This window comes from Stenella coeruleoalba (genome assembly GCF_951394435.1).
Source record: "Stenella coeruleoalba genome assembly, chromosome: 7".
Lineage (NCBI taxonomy): Eukaryota > Metazoa > Chordata > Mammalia > Artiodactyla > Delphinidae > Stenella > Stenella coeruleoalba.
This window is the reverse complement of record NC_137153.1, coordinates 35,037,080-35,059,262: the sequence shown is the minus strand read 5'-3', so window position 1 is coordinate 35,059,262 and position 22,183 is coordinate 35,037,080. Positions and strand designations below refer to the sequence as shown.

At 40.9% G+C, this 22,183-nt stretch overlaps 1 protein-coding gene across 3 annotated transcripts in view; it reads right to left on the bottom strand.

The window, feature by feature from the left end:
* The window catches only part of ZNF169 (zinc finger protein 169), a 51,714-nt gene extending 32,903 nt beyond the window's left edge, over nucleotides 1–18,811 (bottom strand). For 2 of the 3 annotated variants that reach the window (XM_079925788.1, XM_079925790.1), the window contains exons 1-2: nucleotides 18,741–18,811; nucleotides 5,955–6,042 (exon numbers count right to left, since the gene is read on the bottom strand). In XM_079925788.1, the coding sequence (XP_079781914.1) occupies nucleotides 5,955–5,987 (33 nt within the window). In that variant the 5' untranslated portion in view covers nucleotides 5,988–6,042; nucleotides 18,741–18,811. The other variant, XM_079925789.1, reaches the window with a different exon arrangement.
* Between the last annotated feature and the right edge of the window lie 3,372 nt (nucleotides 18,812–22,183).

Below are 22,183 nucleotides of genomic sequence, written 5' to 3'. Positions count from 1 at the left end.
CTCCTGTCCATCATTTTATTTTGCAAGTACATAACTTGCCTGGTTTCACAGGTTCACAACTGGAGAGGAATTTTACCTTAGGGAAATGGTACCTTTACTCATGTCTCACCTGTATCTGATTTAGATATTTAGATGAGACTTTGGGCTTTAAAGTTGATACTGGTATGAGTTAAGATCTGGGGGGCTGTTAAGATGAAATACTGTATGTTCATGTCAGAAGGACATGAATTTTGAAGGGCCGGGTGTGGAATGCCATAGAGTGAATGGTGTCCCACAAAATTGTGTTGAAGGCTTAACCCCAATTTGGTTGTATTTAGAGATGGGGCCTCTAAGGAAGTATTGAGGCTAAGTGAGGTCATAAGGGTGGGGCCCTGATCCAATAGGAATGGTGCCTCATAAAAGGAAGAGATACCAGAACTCTGTCTCTGCCATATGAACACACAGCAAGAAGCCAGCCACCTACAAGCCAGGAATAATCCTCACCAGGAACTGAATTGGCTGCACCTGGATCTTACATTTTCCAGCCCCCAGAACTGTGATAAAATAAAATTTCTGTTGTTTAGGTCACCTAGTGTGTGATACTCTTTTATGGCAGCCCTAGCAGTGTAATACAGAGAGTTTCTCTCCAGTATAAACTTCCTGATGCTGAATAAGATTTGCAATTTGACAAAAGGCTTTCCCACACTTATCACATCCATAGAGTTTCTCACCAGTGGGGATTCTGTGGTGGTAATGATGGTAGAAGCTCTGGCTGAAGCACTCCCTATAGTACTACATTTGTATGGCTTTTTTCCCATGCTGTAACTTCTTTGGTGCTGGCCAAGTTGTGAGTTCAAACAGAAGCCCCTCCCACATTTATCACATCTGTAGGGCTTCTCTCTGAAGTAGATTCTTTGGTGTTGGGTTAGATATAAGCTATAGATAAAGGATTTCCCACACACCTTACACTCATAGGGCTTCTCCCTATGAGTTTGTAAGTTTGCCTATGTGGAACAAGGTATGAGTTCTAACTAAAGGCTATCTATCTCACACTTAACAGATTTTTAAGTTTCTCTCCCAAATGGATGCTCTGGTGCTGAAAGAGATTTGAGATGGATTTAAATCCTTTCTTTTCCTACACTGTTACATCCATAGGGTTTCTCTCCAGTGTGAAATCTCTAATGCTGAAGATTAGAATTTTGACTGAAGCTTTTCAAATATTCAGTATACTTGTAATGTTTCTCTCCAGTATGAATCCTCTGATAGTAAGTTTTGAGCTTTCAATGAAGCATTTACTTCCATTATCACACACATAGGGTTTCTCAACAAAATGAATTTTCTGATGTTGCCCGAGTTCATAATTGAATCTGAAGCCTCTGCCATAAATGACACAATTGTGGGTTCTTCTTCCTGAAGTATCACTCTCCGTGTAGGAAAGTCTGAGTTTAGACTGACGTTGCTCCTACACTCATCAAATCCCTTGGTTCTTGTTCCTGAAGAATTTGGGGAGGCATGGTCACTTGCTAGAAATACAAGAGAATTCCTCAGGGAGGGTCTTGAAGGAATCTAACCTGAGCCAATGTTACAAGCTTTCCCCAAACCAGGCTCCCAAGGACCATGCCTCAAGACCATCCCCAGTACCAAGAAGGAACCATTATCTGAGATTTCTTCTCTCACAAAATAAGATGGTTTATCTCCATCTTTATTGCAGAATTGCCTGTTTTGATTTAGGTTGTATACATGAATTTTCTCCTATTCAACATTAGTCCACTGAAGGCAGAGCCTATGATGTTTCTGTCCTGAAGTTCTTTCTGATTAGGCAAAGGAGATCTTGCTTTTGGGCGCAATGTGCCTGATACCAAAGTAATTCAGATAAAGTCCAGAGTGGCTCATCAGCCGATTGGCGAGCTAGCACTGTGGCCACATGTAGCTGCCTCTATCCCAGTCTAAGAAAGCAAGCAGGTGATGGCTCTGGGGTGTTCATTCCAGTCACTTTCCAACTGCTAATCCTTGTAACCTCATCAGCAAATCACAGACCATGAGCTTCCCCAACAAGGAACAGAAAGTCAAGTGAGAGAGAGAATATGGGGGCCCAATCAGCAATACTCTGTCTTCCTCTCAGTCCCTCTGGGGACACTGCATGGGTCTCCAAGTTGGATGTCAGGGGTGGGGCTAGCACAGAGACCCTAGCCCCAGAAGTGGTGGAGGGCACTGCTAAAGGGCTGGCAAGGGAGAACTACCCAGGTTAGCCTCCCACAAGCTTTGATATGTTGTATTTCCATCATCACTCTGTTCTAATTTCTCTTACAATTTCTTCTTTGATGTAAGGATTAGTAAACAGTGTGTTGTTTAATTTCCAATATTTTAAATTTATATTATTGTTGACTTCTAATACAATTCTCTTGAGTCATAGAATATACTTTGTATTCTTTAAATCTTTTTAAATTTATTAAGACTTCCTTTATAGACCCCTCATGTAGTCTGTCTTGGTGAGCATACCAAATGTACTTGAAAAGAATGTGTATTCTACAGTTGTAGGGTGCAGTGTTCTATAATTATCAACCAGGATAACACAGTTGCTGGTTTTCTTCAGATCATCTATGTCTTTACTAATTTTTTACCTAGTTGTTCTATCAATTACTCAAAAGGGGGCCTTTTTCTCCCTTTAATTCTGACAATTATTTTGAAGCTTTGTTATTTTGAACAGTTATATACACACATAACTCTTATGTCCTCCTGATGAAGTGACTCCTTTATCATTCCGAAATGGTCTTCTTTCCCTCTGTCTTGAAGTTGATTTTATCTGATAGCTGATAGCGAGTGCTATGTTTTCCTTTCCTCATTGGGCATAGTTAATGTAGAGACTTTAAAGTCCTTGTCTGATAATTTCATCCACAGGGTGAATTATGGTATGTAAACTATATATCAAAAAAATTAAAATTTAAAAGATGAGTAAGATTCAGAATAGTTGAGGAAAAAGCAGAGGGCTAAGAATCAAGATGAGGCATGTAGGGAGGAAGGGAACACAGATGCCATGAGCAGGAGAGGGAGAAAGCCTATGATATAGGTAGGGTAAAACATCTGGCAGGAGGGAAAGGTAAGCTAGTGGTAGAACAGAGAGCAGAGGTGTTAGAGCATCTTGTGGATGGTTTTGAAAGCAGACAAAAGAACACAGATACTCTACTATAGAGTTGTAGCTCATATGATTTAAAACACTCATGTCTCTTCACGTGGCCATATTTTGTGGTAAGTCCAAAATTCATTTCATGAACAAAATTTCCTACAGAAATAGGTTCTCAAACATTGAGAACAGGTTAAATTTCCAATGACTGAGAAACAGTGGGATGGAATAGTGAAAATCTGTGAATATTTTTAACCTGTAGAGTCATTGATTTCAATATGAATGTTTGTGGTTTCTTCACTTTAAAGGTATGACAGTGGGGTAGTCACTAGTTTTAATACACTACAATTTTATCATTAAAATCAGATGCACACAGACCAAAAATATTAATTAAATTCAAGTGATAGGAATAATTGAAATGTCTATCAATAGATAAATGAATAAACAAAATGTCTCATAGCCATACAATGGAATACTATTCAACCTTAAAGCAGAATGAAATATTACTGATTTGGGCTACAATGTGGATGAATCTTGAAAATATTACGCTAAGTGAAAGAAAACAGACACAAAAGACCACATATTATATGAGTCCAATTATTTGAAACATCCAGAACAACCAAATCTATAAAAATAGATTAGTGGTTGTAAAGAGCTGGGGGAGGGGAGAATGGGGAGTGACTCCTAATGCGTGCAGGGTTTCTTTGGGGTGGGGGTGGGTCTGAAAACATTATGGAATTAGATAGTGGTGAATGTTGCACAACTTTGTGAATATATTAAAATCTACTGAATTGTACTCTTTAAAAGGGCAAATTTTATTGGAAATGAATTATATGTCAATGAAAACTTTTCAAAATATTTAATTCCAGTGATTGGTAAACCCCTAAAAAAGCTGGAAGTCTTATAAGAATGGAGGCTGTGCTACAGGTAACACTGTAAACCATCAAAGGCTCCTGCACACAGCAGACATTCAAAAAAATTTTTTGAGATTAAATAAAAGAGTGCTAATTTCCTACTAGTTAATAGCCTCTAGGTACAACCCCCTTCTATGTCACAACTCTAATGCATATTCCAATTTCTCCTCTCAGGTAAAAGCCCTTAGGAAAAAATGCCTAAATGTCATGATGTATATATAGGTCAGAAATTTCTATATAATTCAGAACTGACACATAACAAAGTACCTGAAAATGCAATTTAAAGAACCCTAAAATATATAATTTCTATGCCTCAAATAACAAACGTAAAAACAAACAAACCCCTTTGTTCTTTTGTACTTTCAAAGTAAGTTAAGATTGGGTCCATTTATGAAACAGCTATGTTATAAGTGTCTTACATTTGCAGGTACGGAAACTTCATCTTAAAAAACAAACCTACTCAGATGCGCATGCCCTGGAATCAATTTTTCATGAATGAATAAAAGAAAAAATGTATACTGAGAAATGTTGATCATAGATAGGATAAGGTTCAGGGTGTGCTAAGGATCCCACAGGAAGTGGCAGAATAGGGACAGGAAAAGTAATGTTCCATTTTGGCCAAGAATGCTTCTCTATTAACATCAGAAATGGTAAAGTGAAACACACAAAAGAAAAGCCCCCCACCCCCACCCCGGGAACATTCTGAATTGCATGCACTACATAAAACATTTTCTCTCAAAGGTATAAAAGATTTGACAACTGAGGGACATACAGCCCTCAACGATATCTGATAACATCAAAACCAATCATTTTTAACTGATACAGTAACAGACAAATATCCACTATATGAGCTCAGTATTAAGATCAAGTTCAGATCTTACAAAAAAATTCTACACTTGTCATATTTTTAGGACAGGCAAAGCAAAACTTAATTAGCCCAACTGACACTATTTTTCGTAATTGATATAATCAGCATAAGCATCCCACCTGGCATCTGTTTAGGTGGTCAGTAAATGTTAACTCCGTTTGATTACGTCATGTTCACAATATGCCTAGTCTCAGGGATTAGAAAATCTTCCCTTCGGGACATACATTCATTCGATTACCATTTATGGCAAATTCCTTCTCAGAATCCTTCAAAACCGAACTTGTTCCAGGTTCAAGTCCACACTCCTCAGCCTGGCTTTCAGGATTCTGGCTGAACTACTTCCATCCAGGCTCAGAGGGGATGAAAGCAAAGCCTTCAGGGGCAAGGCAAGTAATGAATGAATCAGGCACCTCAGCCATGGGGTTAAGGGGCACAAGGGGGTGTGACTACACCATGGAGATGCCATTTGGCTCCAGCTACTTGTCATACACACCAAGAGTGTGGACTCAGGACTTAGGTGTAATCTTCCAGTTTTTAAGCGTGGAAAACCCAAATATAAAGCATGGGGTCAGCAAACTAAATCTACCCACGAATCACCAGCAGACAGCAGATCAGCATCCTCACCTCTAAACAGAGAAAAATGATGTGACGAAAGGCCACTGACTGCTCCAAGCTTCCCATATGATGAGGGACAGTCTGCAGGTCACCTGCTCTCTGAGACGTGCTAGGCTTCCAGCCACATTCCCACAAGAATGCATTCCCTCAGCTCTTCAACTTGCCAAATCTGTCAGGGGCAGCTCAGGCAGCTTCTTCCTTGAAAGCCTTCCTTCACTTTTTTAGGCCTTGGGAGTCACTGGGCACATAAGCATGATTGTGTTTTAACTGTGTTGATAACACTTCACTACTTGATGAATGCATAGGTCATGAATGGAGCAGAGGAGTCTGAGAAAAGGCTCCAGGTAAGATGAACCACACCTCCAAGATCAGGGCTAGGTACCAACAAGGCAGCTCCAAGACAAGAAAAGGCAATGGGTCCATCCTGCAAGAGCTAGGAAGAAATTTCAGGACTCACCTCATCCCTGGTTGTCAGGAGCCCTGGGGCCATATTCTTGGTCTGCTGAGTGCTCTTCCTAGACAAGAGTCAAGTTGCAGAGGCAGAGCTGGGGAAAGAGAAGAGAAGTGAGGGGGTGCTTGGGAGAAGTACCCTTCTATCCAGCCTCCAAGTTCAGCATAGGCAAGAAGGAGGTAAGGAAGGCAGGTTGCAGAGGGCATCAGAGCCATCCATTCTTAACCAGTGTCCTGTAAGTAAGGCTCCCAGAGCTGGGCCAGCAGCAGGTTTAGTCCCAATCTCCAGTTGGGAAATGAAGTCCACAGCCCCAGCAGCTGGATGAGACTCTATTAAGTCACTGTGTGGACTCTATTAAGAGGAAAGGGCCTCATAGTGCCCAGAGATGAGCATTCACATTGAGAAATAAAGTGACCTATCATAGTGAAAATAGAAGCTCCCCATCCACATCAGCCCTGAGGCCAAAGGACAAGGCCTAGGAAATTCAAAACAGAAAGACCACTACAGCTCAGGACAGAATGTAGATTTGGGGGACAGGGAGACTTGAAGCACGGTAGAAGCCATAACCTGGCTGCACCTTCCCCTTCACATATATACCTAAGATTTGAAATGTGACTTGAAATTTAAGAATGGGCAGTCATAAAATACCTTAGGTCTTCAACAAGTCAATTTCATGACAAATTTTTTTTTTTTTTTTTTTTTTGCGGTATGTGGGCCTCTCACTGTTGTGGCCTCTCCCGTTGTGGAGCACAGGCTCCGGACGTGCAGGCTCAGTGGCCATGGCCCACAGGCCCAGCCGCTCCACGGCATGTGGGATCTTCCCAGACCGGGGCACGAACCCGTGTCCCCTGCATCGGCAGGCGGACTCTCAACCACTGCACCACCAGGGAAGCCCCCATGACAAAATTTTTAAGAGGAGAGATTGTCCTTAATGCAAATCCACTTAAGAGATAAACCATTCTTCAGATGTCATCTATTAGCCTTGACTGACTAGTCTGCACAAATGAACTGAAGAACATTTTGGGGACTATGAAGGCCAATTCAAATGAACTGGGTATTAGATGATGTTAGATAATTATTGTGAATATTGTTAGGTAGGATCATGATATTCTGGATATAGAGAAAAACAAGTCACAATTAGAAATGATGCTGAAGTACTGAGGGTGAACTGACATAATTTGCAATTTTTAAAAAATATGAAGGTTTCAACAAGTTAATAGCATAAAAAGAGGGAGGTCTTATGGAATAAAAGGAAGACTTAAGTGACACAGCAATCAAATACAATGTGTGGACCTTGTTATAGGAACACTGATAAGATATTAGATGACATTAAAGAATCAGTATTAATTTTGTTAGGATTAGGCTAAAAATGGGCTGTGCTGATACTCTCTGCAAATAATTGTGGCTATATAATAAAAAGTGCAAAATCTACAACTAACATCGTATTTAATGCTAAGAAACTAGATGCTATCCACTAAGATCAAAAACAAGGCAAGAATGTCACCTTTCACCACTCCTATTCAACACCATCCTGGAATTCCAAGCTAATGTAAGACGATAAGAAAGGGAAATAAAAGGTATACTGATTGGGAAGGAAGAAATAAAACTGTCTTTGTCCGCAGATGACCTGATTGTCTATGCAGAAAATCCCAAAGAATCAACAAGAAATTTCGAGAGCAAGTGATATATCAAAGCTGCAGGATACAAGGTAAAAATCAGCTGCTTTCCTATACCAGCCATGAACAGATGGATTTTGAAATCAACAACATTAGCAACCAGAAAAATGAAATACTTAGGTATAAATCTTTTTAAATTTTTCATATAAGATCTATATGAGGAAAACTACAAAACTCTGCTGAAAAAAAATCAAAGATCTAATAAAATGGATAGTCCATATTATGGATAGGGAGACCTGATATTGTTAAGATGTCAGTTCTTCCCAACTTGATCTATACATTCAATCCATTAAAATCCCAGCAAGTTACTTTGAAGATATCAACAAGCTGGTTCTAAAGTTTATACAGAAAGGCAAGGGCCCAGAAGAGCCAACACAATACTGAAGAACAACAAAGTCAGAAGACTGACGTGACCAGATTTTGCAACTTACTATAAAGCTACAGGAATTAAGAAAGTGTGGTATTGGCAAAAAATAAATTTAAAAAATAGACAAATGGATCAATGGAACAGAATAGAGAGCATAGAAATAGACTCACATAAATAAAGTCAACTGAGCAAGGAAAATTTAATGGAGAAAGGACTATCTTTTCAATAAATGGCAGTACTGGAACAATTGAACATCCACATACACAGACCTTATACCTTCCACAAAAATTAACTCAAAGTGGATAGTAGGGACTTCCCTCGTGGAGCAGTGGTTAAGAATCCTCCTGCCAATGCAGGAGACACAGGTTTGAGCCCTGGTCTAGGAAGATCCCACATGCTGCGGAGCAACTAAGCCCGTGCACCACAACTACTGAGTCTGCGCTCCAGAGCCCGCAAGCCACAACTACTGAGCCTGCGTGCCACAACTACTGAAGCCTGTGTGCCTAGAGCCTGTGCTCCAGAACAAGAGAAGCCACTACCATAAGAAGCCTGCATACTGCAACGAAGACCCAACACAGCCATTAATTAATTAATTAATTGATTGATTTTTTAAAAATGGATAGCAGAGCTAAAGGTAAAATATGAAACTATAAAACTCCTAGAAAATAACATGGGAGAAAATTTAGGTGACCAGGGACTTGGCAGTGTCTCTTCAGATATAACACCAAAAATACAACCAATGAAAGAAAAATATTGATAAGGTGGATTCTGTTAGGATTAGAAGACTTCTGTTCCGCAAAAGATACTGGCAAGAAAATAAAAAGTCAAGTCATAGACTGGAAAAAATACATGAAGGAAAAAAATGACAGAGTGGAAAAGAAAACAATCATAATCACAGTTAAAAAAAACTTGATACACCTCTCAGTAAATGAAAAAGCTAACTAACAGTAAAGAAGAAAAACAGAAGGTTTAAAAAATACTATCAGGCAGTATTGATCAAATTGACATTTATAGAATGCTAAACCCTGCAAGTGTAAAAGGGGCACAAAGAATATTAACCAAGGAAAATGAAATTCCAAGGCATATAAAACAAGTCACCAATTTCAAAGGACTGAAACTTAAAAAGAGTATGTTCTTTGCCCAAGATGGAATTAAAGTAGGAATCAGTAAAGCAACGCTGGTCTAAAGGAGATACGGATGAAAGAAAAAATTCCATGGGACATTTAGAAATACTTTTAACTGCATGATTCTAATAAACACAACATATCGAAACATATGACAACTAACCAAATTTGTGATATAGATCTATTACAGGTGTATTGTGTCCCCTATGAAATTCATATGTGAATTCATAACCTCCAGTGCCTTAGAATGTGATTGTATTTTTAGATAGGTCTTCAAAGAGGTAATTAGGTTAAAATGGCATTATTAGGGTGGGCCCTAATCCAATATAACTGGTGTCCTTATAAGAGGAAATTTGAACACAGACAGGTCCAGAGGGAAGCCCATGTAAACAGGGAGAAGACAGCCAGCTACAAGCCAAAGAAAGGCCTCAGAAGAAACCAACACTGCCAACACCTTGATCTTTAACTTCTAGCCTCCAGAATTGAGAGAAAATCAATCTCTGTCGTTTAAGCCACCCAGTCTGTGGTGCATTATTATGGCAATTCTAGCAATAAACACAGCAGCTAAGGCAGTTCTTAAAGGGAAACTTATAGCTTTAAATGAATACACCAGAAAAGTTTTAATTTAAAGAAACAACTCCAGCTCCCACCTTAAGACGCTAGGAAATGAAAAGGAAAAAAAAATAGAAAATAATAAAGAGGAAAAAATATCAATGAAATATAAATGAAACTCCAAAGAAAATTAAAAAGCCAAAGGTTGATTATTTGCAAATATTAAAATTGCTAAACCCCAGGCCTGAAACTATAAAACTCCTAGAAGGAAACATAAGGGAGAAGCTTCATGACATTGGAATAGGCAATAATTTCTTGGATATAACACGAAAAGCACAAGCAACAAAAGCAAAAATAAACAAATGAGACTACATTAAACTTAAAAACTTCTGTGCAGCAAGGGGAACAAACAACAAAGTGAAAAGGCAATTTATGGAATGAGAGAAAATCGATGCAAACCATGTATCAGATAAAGGGTTAATATCCCGAATATATAAAGAACTCCAGCTCACTAACAAAAAACATATATCCAGATTAAAAAGTGGACTAAGGACTTAAATAAACAGCATATGGCCAACAGCATATGAAAAGACACTAAGCATTACAAATTATCAGGGAAATACAAATCAATACCACAATGAGATAGCACCTCTACCCATTAAAATGGCCATTATTTAAAAAAACAACACACACACACAGACAAAATAACAAGTTTTGGCAAGGATGTGGAGAAACTGAAACCCTAGTGCACTGTATAGACACTGTGGAAAACACTATGAAGGTTCTTTGACTTGAATGGAATTGAATAAGAAATCAGTAACAATAAATTATCTAAAAAAATCCCAAATAGCTGGAAATTAATTAGAGATTGGGCAGAAAAAAACTGGACTATCAAACATAGAAAACTCTCTTGATGATTTCCATTCTAAAGGAGAACACAGAGATGAAGTAATAACTGAAGGAGGAAATGATAAGCCTTCTCTGCTCAAAACCGTGCAGTGGGTCCCAATGACCACACAAAAAGGTCCACACCTATTATCTTGGCACCCACGGTCTACCCCAATAATAGCCTAACCCTCTTTTCTACTTGAGTTTCCATCAGTCCTCCTACAAACCTTTCCAGGCAGAAAGGACAAACCCTCATATCCTCACAGTTGGGTGCCAATCAGTGACCCATGAGGAGCAGACAAGGTGCCCGTCCCTCAAAGCACCATCTCAAAACCAGTGGGACAAACAGGATATACCATGCAAGCCCTGGAGTCCTCACGTATAAGGTGCTCTGGGGCTAAAGGGAACAATAGGAGTAATTCTGCCAGAGAACATTCAGAAATCTTTGCACTGGAGAAACATCTGAGCTACTTAGATAACAAGAGTGAATTTGTGAAGCATAAAGGCATGAAGGAAGAGATTGGTTCAAGATGGCAGAGTAGAAGGACATGCTCTTGCTCCCTCTTGTGAGAGCACTGGAATCACAACTAACTGCTGAACAATCATTGACAGGAAGACACTGGGACTCACCAAAAAAGATACCCCACATCCAAAGACAAGGAGAAGCCACAATGAGACGGTAGGAGAGGCGCAATCACAAAAAAATCAAATCCCATAACTGCTGGGTGGGTAACTCACAAACTGGAGAACACTTATGCCACAGAAGTCCACCCACTGGAGTGAAGGTTCTGAGCCCCAAGTCAGGTTTCCCAAGCTGGGGGTCCAGCAACGGGAGGAGGAATTCCTAGAGTATCAGACATTGAAGGCTAGCGGGATTTGATTGCAGGACTTCGACAAGGCTGGGGGAAACAGAAACTCCACTCTTACAGGGCACACACAAAGCAGTGCGCTCATTGGGACCCAGGGGAAGGAGCAGTGACCCCATAGGAGAATGAACCAGACCTACCTGCTAGTGTTAGAGGGCCTCCTGCAGAGGCAGGCAGTGGCTGTGTCTCACCATGAGGACAAGGACACTGGCAGCAGAAGTTCTCGGAAGTACTGCTTGGCATGAGCCCTCCCAGAGTCCGCCATTAGCCCCACCAAAGAGCCCAGGTAGGCTCCAGTGTTGGGTTGACTCAGGCCAAACAACCAACAGGGAGGGAACCCAGACCCACCCATCAGCAGACAAGTGGATTAAAGTTTTACTGAGCTCTACCCACCAGAGCAACAGCCAGCTCTACCCACCACCAGTCCCTCCCATCAGGAAACCTTCACAAGCCTCTTAGATAGCCTCATCCACCAGAGGGCAGACAGCAGAAGCAAGAAGAACTACAATCCTGCAGCCTGTGGAACAAAAACCATATTCACAGAAAGACAGACAAGATGAAAAGGCAGAGGGCTATGTACCAGATGAAGGAACAAGATAAAACCCCAGAAAAACAACTGAATGAAGTGGAGATAGGCAACCATCCAGAAAAAGAATTCAGAATAATGAGAGTGAAGATTTAATTAATATTTATAGGACATTCCATCCAAAAACTGCAGATTACACTTTCTTCTCAAGTGCACACGAAACATTCTCCAGGACAGATCACATCTTGGGTCACAAATCACACCTCAGTAAATTTAAGAAAACTGAAATCATATCAAGTATCTTTTCTGACCACAACACTATGAGATTAGAAATCAATTACAGGGAAAAAAACGTAAAAAACACAAATACATGGAGGCTAAACAATACGTTACAAAATAACCAAGATATCACTGAAGAAATCAAAGAGGAAATCAAAAAATACCTATAGACAAATGACAATGAAAACACGACGATCCAAAACCTATGGGATGTAGCAAAAGCAGTTCTAAGAGGTAAGTTTTTAGTGATACAAGCCTACCTCAAGAAACAAGAAAAATCTCAACAAACGTTCTAAACTTACACCTAAAGGAACTAGAGAAAGAACAAACAAAACCCAAAGTTAGTAGAAGGAAAGAAATCATAAAGGTCAGAGCAGAAATAAATAGAAACAAAGAAAACAATAGCAAAGATCAATAAAACTAAAAGCTGGTTCTTTGAGAAGAGAAACAAAATTGATAAACCATTGGCCAGACTCTTCAAGAAAAAGAGGGAGAGGACTCAAATCAATAAAATTAGAAAAGAAAAAGGAGAAGTTACAACAGATACCACAGAAATACAAAGCATCCTAAGAGACTACTACAAGCAACTCTCTGCCAGTGAAATAGACAACCCGGAAGAAATGGACAAATTCTTAAAAAAGCACAACCTTCCAAGACTGAACCAGGAAGAATTAGAAAATATGAACAGACCAATCACAAGTAATGAAATTGAAACTGTCATTAAAAATCTTCCAACAAACAAAATGCAGGACCAGATGGCTTCACAGGTGAAATCTATCAAACATTTAGAGAAGAGCTAACACCCATCCTTCTCAAACTCTTCCAAAAAAATTGCAGAGGAAGGAACATTCCCAAACTCATCCTATGAGGCCACCATCACCCTGACACCAAAAAGAGACAAAGACACTACAAAAAAAGAAAATTACAGACCAATATCACTGATGAATATAGATGCAAAAATCCTCAACAAAATACTAGCAAACAGAATCCAACAACACATTAAAAGGATCATACACCATGATCAAGTGGGATTTATCCCAGGGATGCAAGGATTCTTCAATATATGCAAATCAATCAATGTGATACACCATATTAACAAATTGAAGAAGAAAAACCGTATGATTATCTCAATAGATTCAGAAAAAGCTTATGACAAAATTCAACACCCATTTATGATAAAAACTCTCCAGAAAGTGGGCATAGAGGGAACCTACCTCAACATAATAAAGCCCATATATGACAAACCCACAGCAAACACCATTCTCAATGGTGAAAAACTGAAAGCATTTCTTCTAATATCAGGAACAAGACAAGGATGTCCACTGTCACCACTATTATTCAACATAGTTTTGGAAGTCCTAGCCACGGCAATCAGAGAAGAAAAGGAAATAAAAGGAATACAAATTGGAAAAGAAGGAGTAAAACTGTCACTGTTTGCAGATGACATGATACTATACATAGAGAATCCTCAAGATGCTACCAGAAAACTACTAGAGCTAATCAATGAATTTGGTAAAGTTGCAGGATACAAAATTTATGCACAGAAATCTCTTGCATTCCTATACACTAATGATGAAAAATCTTAAAGAGAAATTAAGGAAACACTCTCATTTGCCACTGCAACAAAAAGAATAAAATACCTAGGAATAAACCTACCTAGGGAGACAAAAGACCTGTATGCAGAAAACTATAAGACACTGATGAAAGAAAATAAAGACGATACAAACACATGGAGAGATATACCATGTTCTTGGATTGGAAGAATCAATATTGTGAAAATGACTCTACTACCCAAAGCAATCTACAGAATCAATGCAATCCCTATCAAATTACCAATGGCATTTTTTACAGAACTGGAACAAAAAATATTAAAATTTGTATGGAGACACAAAAGACCCCGAATAGCCAAAGCAGTCTTGAGGGAAAAAAAACAGAACTGGAGGAATCAGACTCCCTGACTTCAGACTATACTACAAAGCTACAGTCATCAAGACAATATGGTACTGGCACAAAAACAGAAATACAGATCAATGGAACAGGATAGAAAGCCCAGAGATAAACTCATGCACCTATGGCCAACTGATCTATGAAAAAGGAGGCAAGGATATACAATGGAGAAAAGACAGTCTCTTCAATAAGTGGTGCTGGGAAAACTGGACAGCTACATGTAAAAGAATGAAATTAGGACACTCCCTAACACCATACACAAAAATAAACTCAAAATGGATTAAAGACCTAAATGTAAGACCGGACACTATAAAACTCTTAGAGGAAAACATAGGAAGAACACTCTTTGACATAAATCACAGCAAGATATTTTTTGACCCACCTCCTAGAGTAATGGAAATAAAAACAAAAATAAGCAAATGGGACCTAATGAAACTTAAAAGCTTTTTCAAAGCAAAAGAAACTACAAACAAGATGAAAAGACAACCCTCAGAATGGGAAAAAGTACTTGCAAATGAATCAACGGACAAAGGATTAATCTCCAAAACATATAAACAGCTCATGCAGCTCAATATTAAAAAAACAAATAACCCAATCCAAAAATGGGCAGAAGACCTAAATAGACATTTCTCCAAGGAAGACATACAGATGGCCAAGAAGCACATGAAAAGCTGCTCAACATCACTTATTAGAGAAATGCAAATCAAAACTATAGTGAGGTATCACCTCACACCAGTTAGAATGGGCATCATCAGAAAATCTACAAATAGCAAATGCTGGAGAGGGTGTGGAGAAAAGGGAGCCCTCCTGCACTGTTGGCGGGAATGTAAACTGATACAGCCACTATGGAGAACAGTATGGAGGTTCCTTAAAAAACTAAAAATAGAATTACCATATGACCCAGCAATCTCACTACTGGGCATATACCCAGAGAAAACCATAATTCAAAAAGACACACGCACCACAATGTTCATTGCAGCACTATTTACGATAGCCAGGTCATGGAAGCAACCTATGTGCCCATCGACAGACGAATGGATAAAGAATATGCAGTACATATATACAATGGAATATTACTCAGCCATAAAAAGGAATGAAATTGGGTCATTTGTAGAGACGTGGATGGATCTAGAGACTGTCATACAGAGTGAAGTAAGTCAGAAAGAGAAAAACAAATATCGTATAGTAACACATATATGTGGAACCTAGAAAAATGGTACAGATGAACCAGTTAGCAGGGCAGAAATTGAGACACAGATGTAGAGAACAAACGTATGGACACCAAGGGGGGAAAGTGGTGGGGGTGGTGGTGGTAGTGGTATGAATTGGGAGATTGGGATTGACATATATACACTAATATGTTTAAAATTGATAACTACTAAGAACCTGTTATATAAAAAAATAAATAAAATAAAATTCAAAAATAAAGGCATGAAGGAATACAACTGCATGGAATAGAATATATTCCCATATGACTGTAAGACAGAGTCCAATCAGTGTGAAGAGTAAAGGATAATTCTGGAAAGGTGGGTTGGGGGGGCAATTCAGAATTGATAATCATCACCACAACTCACTTTTCCCTGAGCACTCACTGTGCGCCAGGCACCCTAACCACTTCAGAAGCACAGGCGCACTTCCACCTCACAACAACCCTGACATTGCTATCAACCCCATTTTACAGATAAGGAAAAAGGAGGCACATAGAACAGAAGCAATATCCAAGGTCACAGAGTCAATAGGTGGTGGAGGCTAAGAGTCCAGCTTCAGAGCCCAAAGGGCGGGTCCTTTTTTAACAGACAAACTAGAACATGGGGAAAGACAAATTATGCTGAGCTAACACAAAGGTGAGGGGAGAGGAGAAAGGGAAGAATTGACAGGATTTAACAGCTCATCAGATTAGTGAGAAAATCTGTGAAACACAAGGAGGCAAGAAGAACGCTGAGGTCAAGGAGCAAGTGCCCAGAGGTGGACTCCTGCTATTAACAAAGATCAGCAAGGCAAGAGTGGGTATAAAGAAAGGGGAAGGGGGGATTCAGAAGACAGAATTCCAGATATTTCCCTGTTCATGCCTCTTAACTGGGTTAAGAGAGTAGGATTTAAACTGTAGAAAGGCATTTTGAGACAAATGGGGTAAATGAACACAGGCTGAATATTAGATGACATTAAGGAATTATGGTTAATTTTGTTGGGTGTGCCATTTGGTATAAAGGTTATTTTCTATAAAGTCCTTATTCAAAAACGATGCACACTGAAGTATTTACAGGTAAAATACCTGGGATTTGCTGCAAAATACTACAACAGAGAAAACTAAAAGAAAGAGAAGAGCAGAATGTTAACAACTGCTGAAGCTGAGTGAGAGGTACAAAGATGCTCTATCAGTATTCTCACTACTTTTGGCTGCATTTGTAAAATTTTCATAATAAACTTTAAGTGTAATAACTCCATCTCCTTCTATACCCCCAAAAAAGGAAAGGAGAAAAAACTTTATGGGGGTGGGGGTAGGGGTGGGTGGTATGTGGACTTCAAACACTGGTCTGATTCCAGCCTTCTGCTGGTGTCATTAATGTCACCATTACTGTTAGGGGCTGAGACCAATGATCAGGAGAAAATGAACATATATTTTATCTTTATCAGCATTAGATGTATGAGACAAACGTGAAAAATAGAGCAGCTCCTTTTAAATTTTCATTAAAACTTTGAAAGTTTTAATAGCTCCAAAGTAAAAGTTACTTAATCCTCTACTACACCATTTCCCTCTCTAGAAAATGAGAATTCAACTACCTAATGTGCAAGGTGACTGAGAAAATAAAATATGGCAGTGAATAGAAAGCACACTGCCAACACAGGTCTACTGCTAACAAAACAGTACTTTTCACCATCGTTGTTTTGGCAGCACTCTAAGGCCCTGAGAATACAACAGTGTGAATGTATATGGAGAGAAACAATGCAGGACAATGCAGGAGCAACTCCGGAGAAGATAGAAAGCCCTGAATTAGGGCACAGGAATGTGCCCCTTCAAGAACAAGCCTGGCTTCCTGGGAGACCACCTGCAGCTGTGCCGCAAAGGGATTATGACTTTGGCATAGGATATCAAGGACACACCCTCCATTATGACCAAAGACAAGAACACAACAAGGAAGTGGTACCCATCTGAGGCAGGGCTGCCAGGCCCCTAGGAGTTCCCTCCTCCCTAACGGGCAGTCCCCTCTGGATGTGAGGGAGCAGAGTGCTCCAGGGCAAACCTGGTACAACAGAAGTGGTTCTGGCCTCAGGATTCTCTCCCAGCACAGAGAGCAGGCTGGAAACCCCCAAGCCTGCAGATGGCTTCACTAAAGTAAGGTATCAGAACCAGGTATGGAAGGGAAGGACAATACGCGGGACAGAATCAGGGTATGGGTTTTAGAATAAGCCTTCTCTCATGTCATGCTGATGTCCAGCATGACATTAATCTTCTATGTGCCTATGGGGGTTATTGAACCCTATTGAAATGAACGTCATATTAGCATGTACCAGACACCCGTTTTCCCCTTTCCACACTCCCAACAGCCCCAGGAGGTTCAGTACCTTGCTTAAAGTGACTATGAGAAAGAGGCAGACCTGGATTTGAACTCTCTCTATGGAGGGCGGGGCTCCCACAGCAGGCCTGGGATAGGCCCCGAGGGAAAGGCAATGCCCAAAGAGATGCACACCTGAGGTTGCAGATTTGGAAGAGAAAGATAGGGCTCTCATTCGTAAGTGGTGAATCTGAGCGATGAATCCAGGAGACCTCACGGCTACTTCTGTGTATATTTACAACGTTTTCATAATGCAAAATTTAAAATAAAACTTAAGTCTGGACGTCTTACCACCCACTCCTCTCTTCCATCCCCAGTAATTCAGGGAGTCAGCCACCAGCCCCCTGGGGGTTGAGGAAAGTTCCCTGCCCCGTGGGCTGCACTCCACTTGCTCCACCCCAAGCTCCTGGAACAGCCCCAGCGCCGCAGGAGCCAGACAACTTCTGGAGTCGTAGATCTGGGCACAAGGACGCCCCACACAAACCCGGGGATGTCTGACTCCCACCAGGCCCTTCCAACTCCCCCAGGAGCCTGCGGGCCCCGATGCCGCTGACCCAAGTCGTCCTCCCCACCCCAATCAAGGCAAGTCTGGGTGTTTGCCCAGGCCAGTCCTTCCCCCAAAATCCGGGACATCGAGGCCAAGCGGCGCCTCCATCACCATGGTTGGCACCACCCAGCCGCGCTCCCCAATTAAGACCTAGGAAGGATGCCCGAGCCGCGCGCCCCAGCAGTGGAGACGTCTGCTCCGGGCGAGGGGTACTTATGTCCTCCAAATCACCTGCACCAGTCCAGACCCCTCCGGGACAGGACGCTGGCTCCCCAGCACCGCCGGACAGCACGAGACCCGAGACCCAGCCCACAACCCCTACTAGGCGGACTGCGTCCGACCCCGTCCGGAAAACAATCAAACCTCAAGGAACCCGCGGACAGGGCAGACCAACCCCGCCTGCCCTCGCCAAGGTTTCCCAACCCTCTATCCCCGGGACTCAGCGGCCATGGTCGGGCTTGCTCACCATGAGCTTTAAAAGATGGTCACAATGTCCAGAAATACAACAGCGCGAAGCGGAAGTGCGATACCCACAATACCTCTGGGAGGGACTACAATACCCAAAATGCTCAGAGGGCTCCGAAGCTCAAGATCGTACTCGCCAGATCACCGGTGGCCGCGGGACTACATTACCCACAATGCGCCGGGGGCGCGGGCACATTTCCCCACTGGACCCAGTTGTTGAGCTCCAGTACGCCTCCCTTCTGCTCCGCTGGAACCCGCGCTCAAGAAACATAATTACAGCCACTTGGGCTCTGGGAGAAATTGTGGAAAATTAGATAAGTAAAGTCTAGTAAAGTGACTTTCAGGTGCATTAGAAGGGTGGTTCAGGTGAGCACTAAAATCTTTCCTTTTTAACTTGTGGGGTCCTCTTAGTTTTTAGTCACCTGGGTGTGTACTTGTCCTCCATACTGCAGATTCACCCTAGTGTTTTTATATTTAAATAACAGCGCGTAATGAATGAACTTCTAAAATATGCCAAAGGTCCTGGCATTTTTCTTTCTCTTTTATTTTGCGGTACGCGGGCCTCTCACTGTTGTGGCCTCTCCCGTTGCGGAGCACAGGCTCCAGACGCACAGGCCCAGCGGCCGTGGCTCACGGGCCCAGCCGCTCCGCGGCACGTGGGATCTTCCCGGAGCGGGGCACGAACCCGTGTCCCCTGCATCGGCAGGCGGACTCTCAACCACTGCACCACCAGGGAAACCCTATTTTTCTTTTTCAAAGAGGAAAAATTCTGAAGTTTATTAAAAATAATAACAATCAGAAGAAAAAATGAGGAAAAACTAAGCATGAAGACATTTAAAGATACAGTAACTAAAATTAAAATTATTTTACTAATACAAAAATCGCTGATTAGATGTAACAGAATAGGAAGCTTAGAAACATTTCAAAGTATTAATAAACAGGGCTTCCCTGGTGGTGCAGTGGTTAAGAATCTGTCTGCCAATGCAGGGGACACAGGTTCAAACCCTGGTCTGGGAAGATCCTACATGCCACAGAGCAACTAAACCTGTGTGCCACAACTACTGAACCTGTGCTCTAGGGCCCGTGTGCCACAACTACTGAGCCCACGTGCCACAGCTACTGAAGCCCGTGTGCCTAGAGCCCATTCTCCACCACAATGAGAAGCCCGTGCACAGCAGAGTATCTCCCGCTTGCCACAACTAGAGAAAGCCTGCGTGCAGCAACGAAGACCCAACGCAGCCAAAATAAAAAATAATAATTTATATTAAAAACGTATTAATAAGCAGACATACTCTTTTTCTAGGAATTTGATGAAAGTGTTTTCAAATTACTTCCTATTTACTCAAAATGAAGTAATGAGAACCAGATTTAACCTCTTGCCTAAATCAACTTTAAAAAAACAAAATATATGAAATGACAGGTTTGAAGACATCGGACATAAGACAATGAAGAGCAATGAACCCTGAGAAAGAGGTAAGAAACCAGATGAGACTTTGAACATCACTAGATGGAGAGAAATTTCAGGCCACAGGACAGAGAAGGGAAATCCAAGTGGAGGGTCCTCTTCCTCAAGTGTCAGTTGAGTGCCAACCAATGTGCACATGTGCAACCCCCCAAGAAAGAAACTGAAAAAGATTAGAGAGAAATACCGTGAGCTCACATAGGGCCAGGAATAGTGCCTGCTCCTGCCAGACAGTGGAAATCTTCATAATTCACATGGTGTGGAGTAAAGAATTCTCACAAGAATTTTGCCTCAATGACAGGGGCAAAATTAGGCCTAAATGCCTGATTGAGAGAATCTTTATGTTAAATTTAGGGGAGAAGTGTGTCAAATATGTTTCAGAAATCTTAAAAGTCACTTCCATTTTTATATGAATCGTGTATGCAGAAATATACATATTATATAAAAACATTTTGAACAAACTAGGTTCAAGATTTCCCATAAAATGAGCAGTAAATTTAATAAAATTCACTTAAAATAGCATTTGCATATATTTCAACACCACAAAGTAATTCTAATATATATCTGGATGACTATATTGATGATATTATCAAAAAATGGTGATAAATAATAAAACCCAGTTTGCTCTATTATTAGCATTTTAATATAAAACTATAATAATCAGTGTGACAGTAATGCAAGTCAGCTGAAAGGAACTAAAGGGAAAGTCAATACAATGGAAGGGAGAGAGGGAGGAAAATTGAGAAAGATGGAAAACTTCAGTTTGGAAAGTGAGAAAAAATAGTTATTTGGGGAAATTAAGCTAGCTCACAAAACAAATATAAAAAGAGAAATCAGAGATCTAACATGAAATATAAGTGATTTTGAAAACCATCTTGTGGTACGGAAGGTCTCTGCATGCATTACACTGAAGCAGAGACCATCAAGAAAAGAATGCCTCCAGAGAACAGTGTCAGGACAAGTATGCTCATGCTCATTGGTGGATATCTCTCTCATCTGTCTGGGTTGAAATCCAGCTGAAGTGACTGAGTCTGCTATTGAGAGAGAAAAGGGACATTTCTATAAACATTATTGGTGGCTTAAGCTTTGAAACCACAGAAGAAAGCTTGAGGGACTACTATGAGCCATGGGGAAAACTTACAGACGCTGGTAATGAGAGATCCTGCAAGCAAAACTCAAAAGAGTATTTGGTTTTGTAACTTTTCCATCCATAGATAAGGTTGATGCTGCCATGGCTGCAAAATCTCTTTCAATTGATGGAAGAATGATTGAGCCAAAATGTGCCAGAGAGGAATCTGGACAACCTGGCACTCATGTAACTGAAAAGCTGTTTGTTGGTGGAACTAAAGAAGATACCAAAGAACATCAGCTTAGAGATTACTGCAAGGACTATGGAAAAGCTGATGTCATTTGAGATGATTACTGATAGGCAGTGTGGAAAGAAAGGAGGCATTGACAGTCTGGAAAGAAAAGAAGCATTGGGTTTATTACTTTTTTTTTTTTGGCTGCGCTGTGCAGCACATGGGATCCCTCATCAGGGATTGAACCCACATCCCCCGCTTTGAAAGGGCAGAGCCTTAACCACTTGACCACAAGGGAAGTTCTGGGTTTACTACTTTTGATAACCATGATCATGTGGATTAAACTGTACTGCAGCAATACCATACCATCGGTGGTCAGAAGTAAGAAAGGCTTTATCTAGACAAGAAACACAGGAAGTCCAAAGTTCTAGGAGTGGCAGAGGAGACTTTGAGGGATTCGTGCAGAGGCGGTGAATTTTGGGACCAGGATCATGAGGCAAGTGTAGAGTAGGATCTGATGGATATGGAAGAGGACATGGATTTGGGGATAGCTATAATGGGTATGGAGGAAGATCTGGAGGTGGCAATTTTAGAGGTAGCACAGGTTATGAAGAAGGAAGATGAAGATATACTAGTGGAGAACCTGGATCTGGCAGCCGGAGGCGAGTAGTGGGGAGGCTA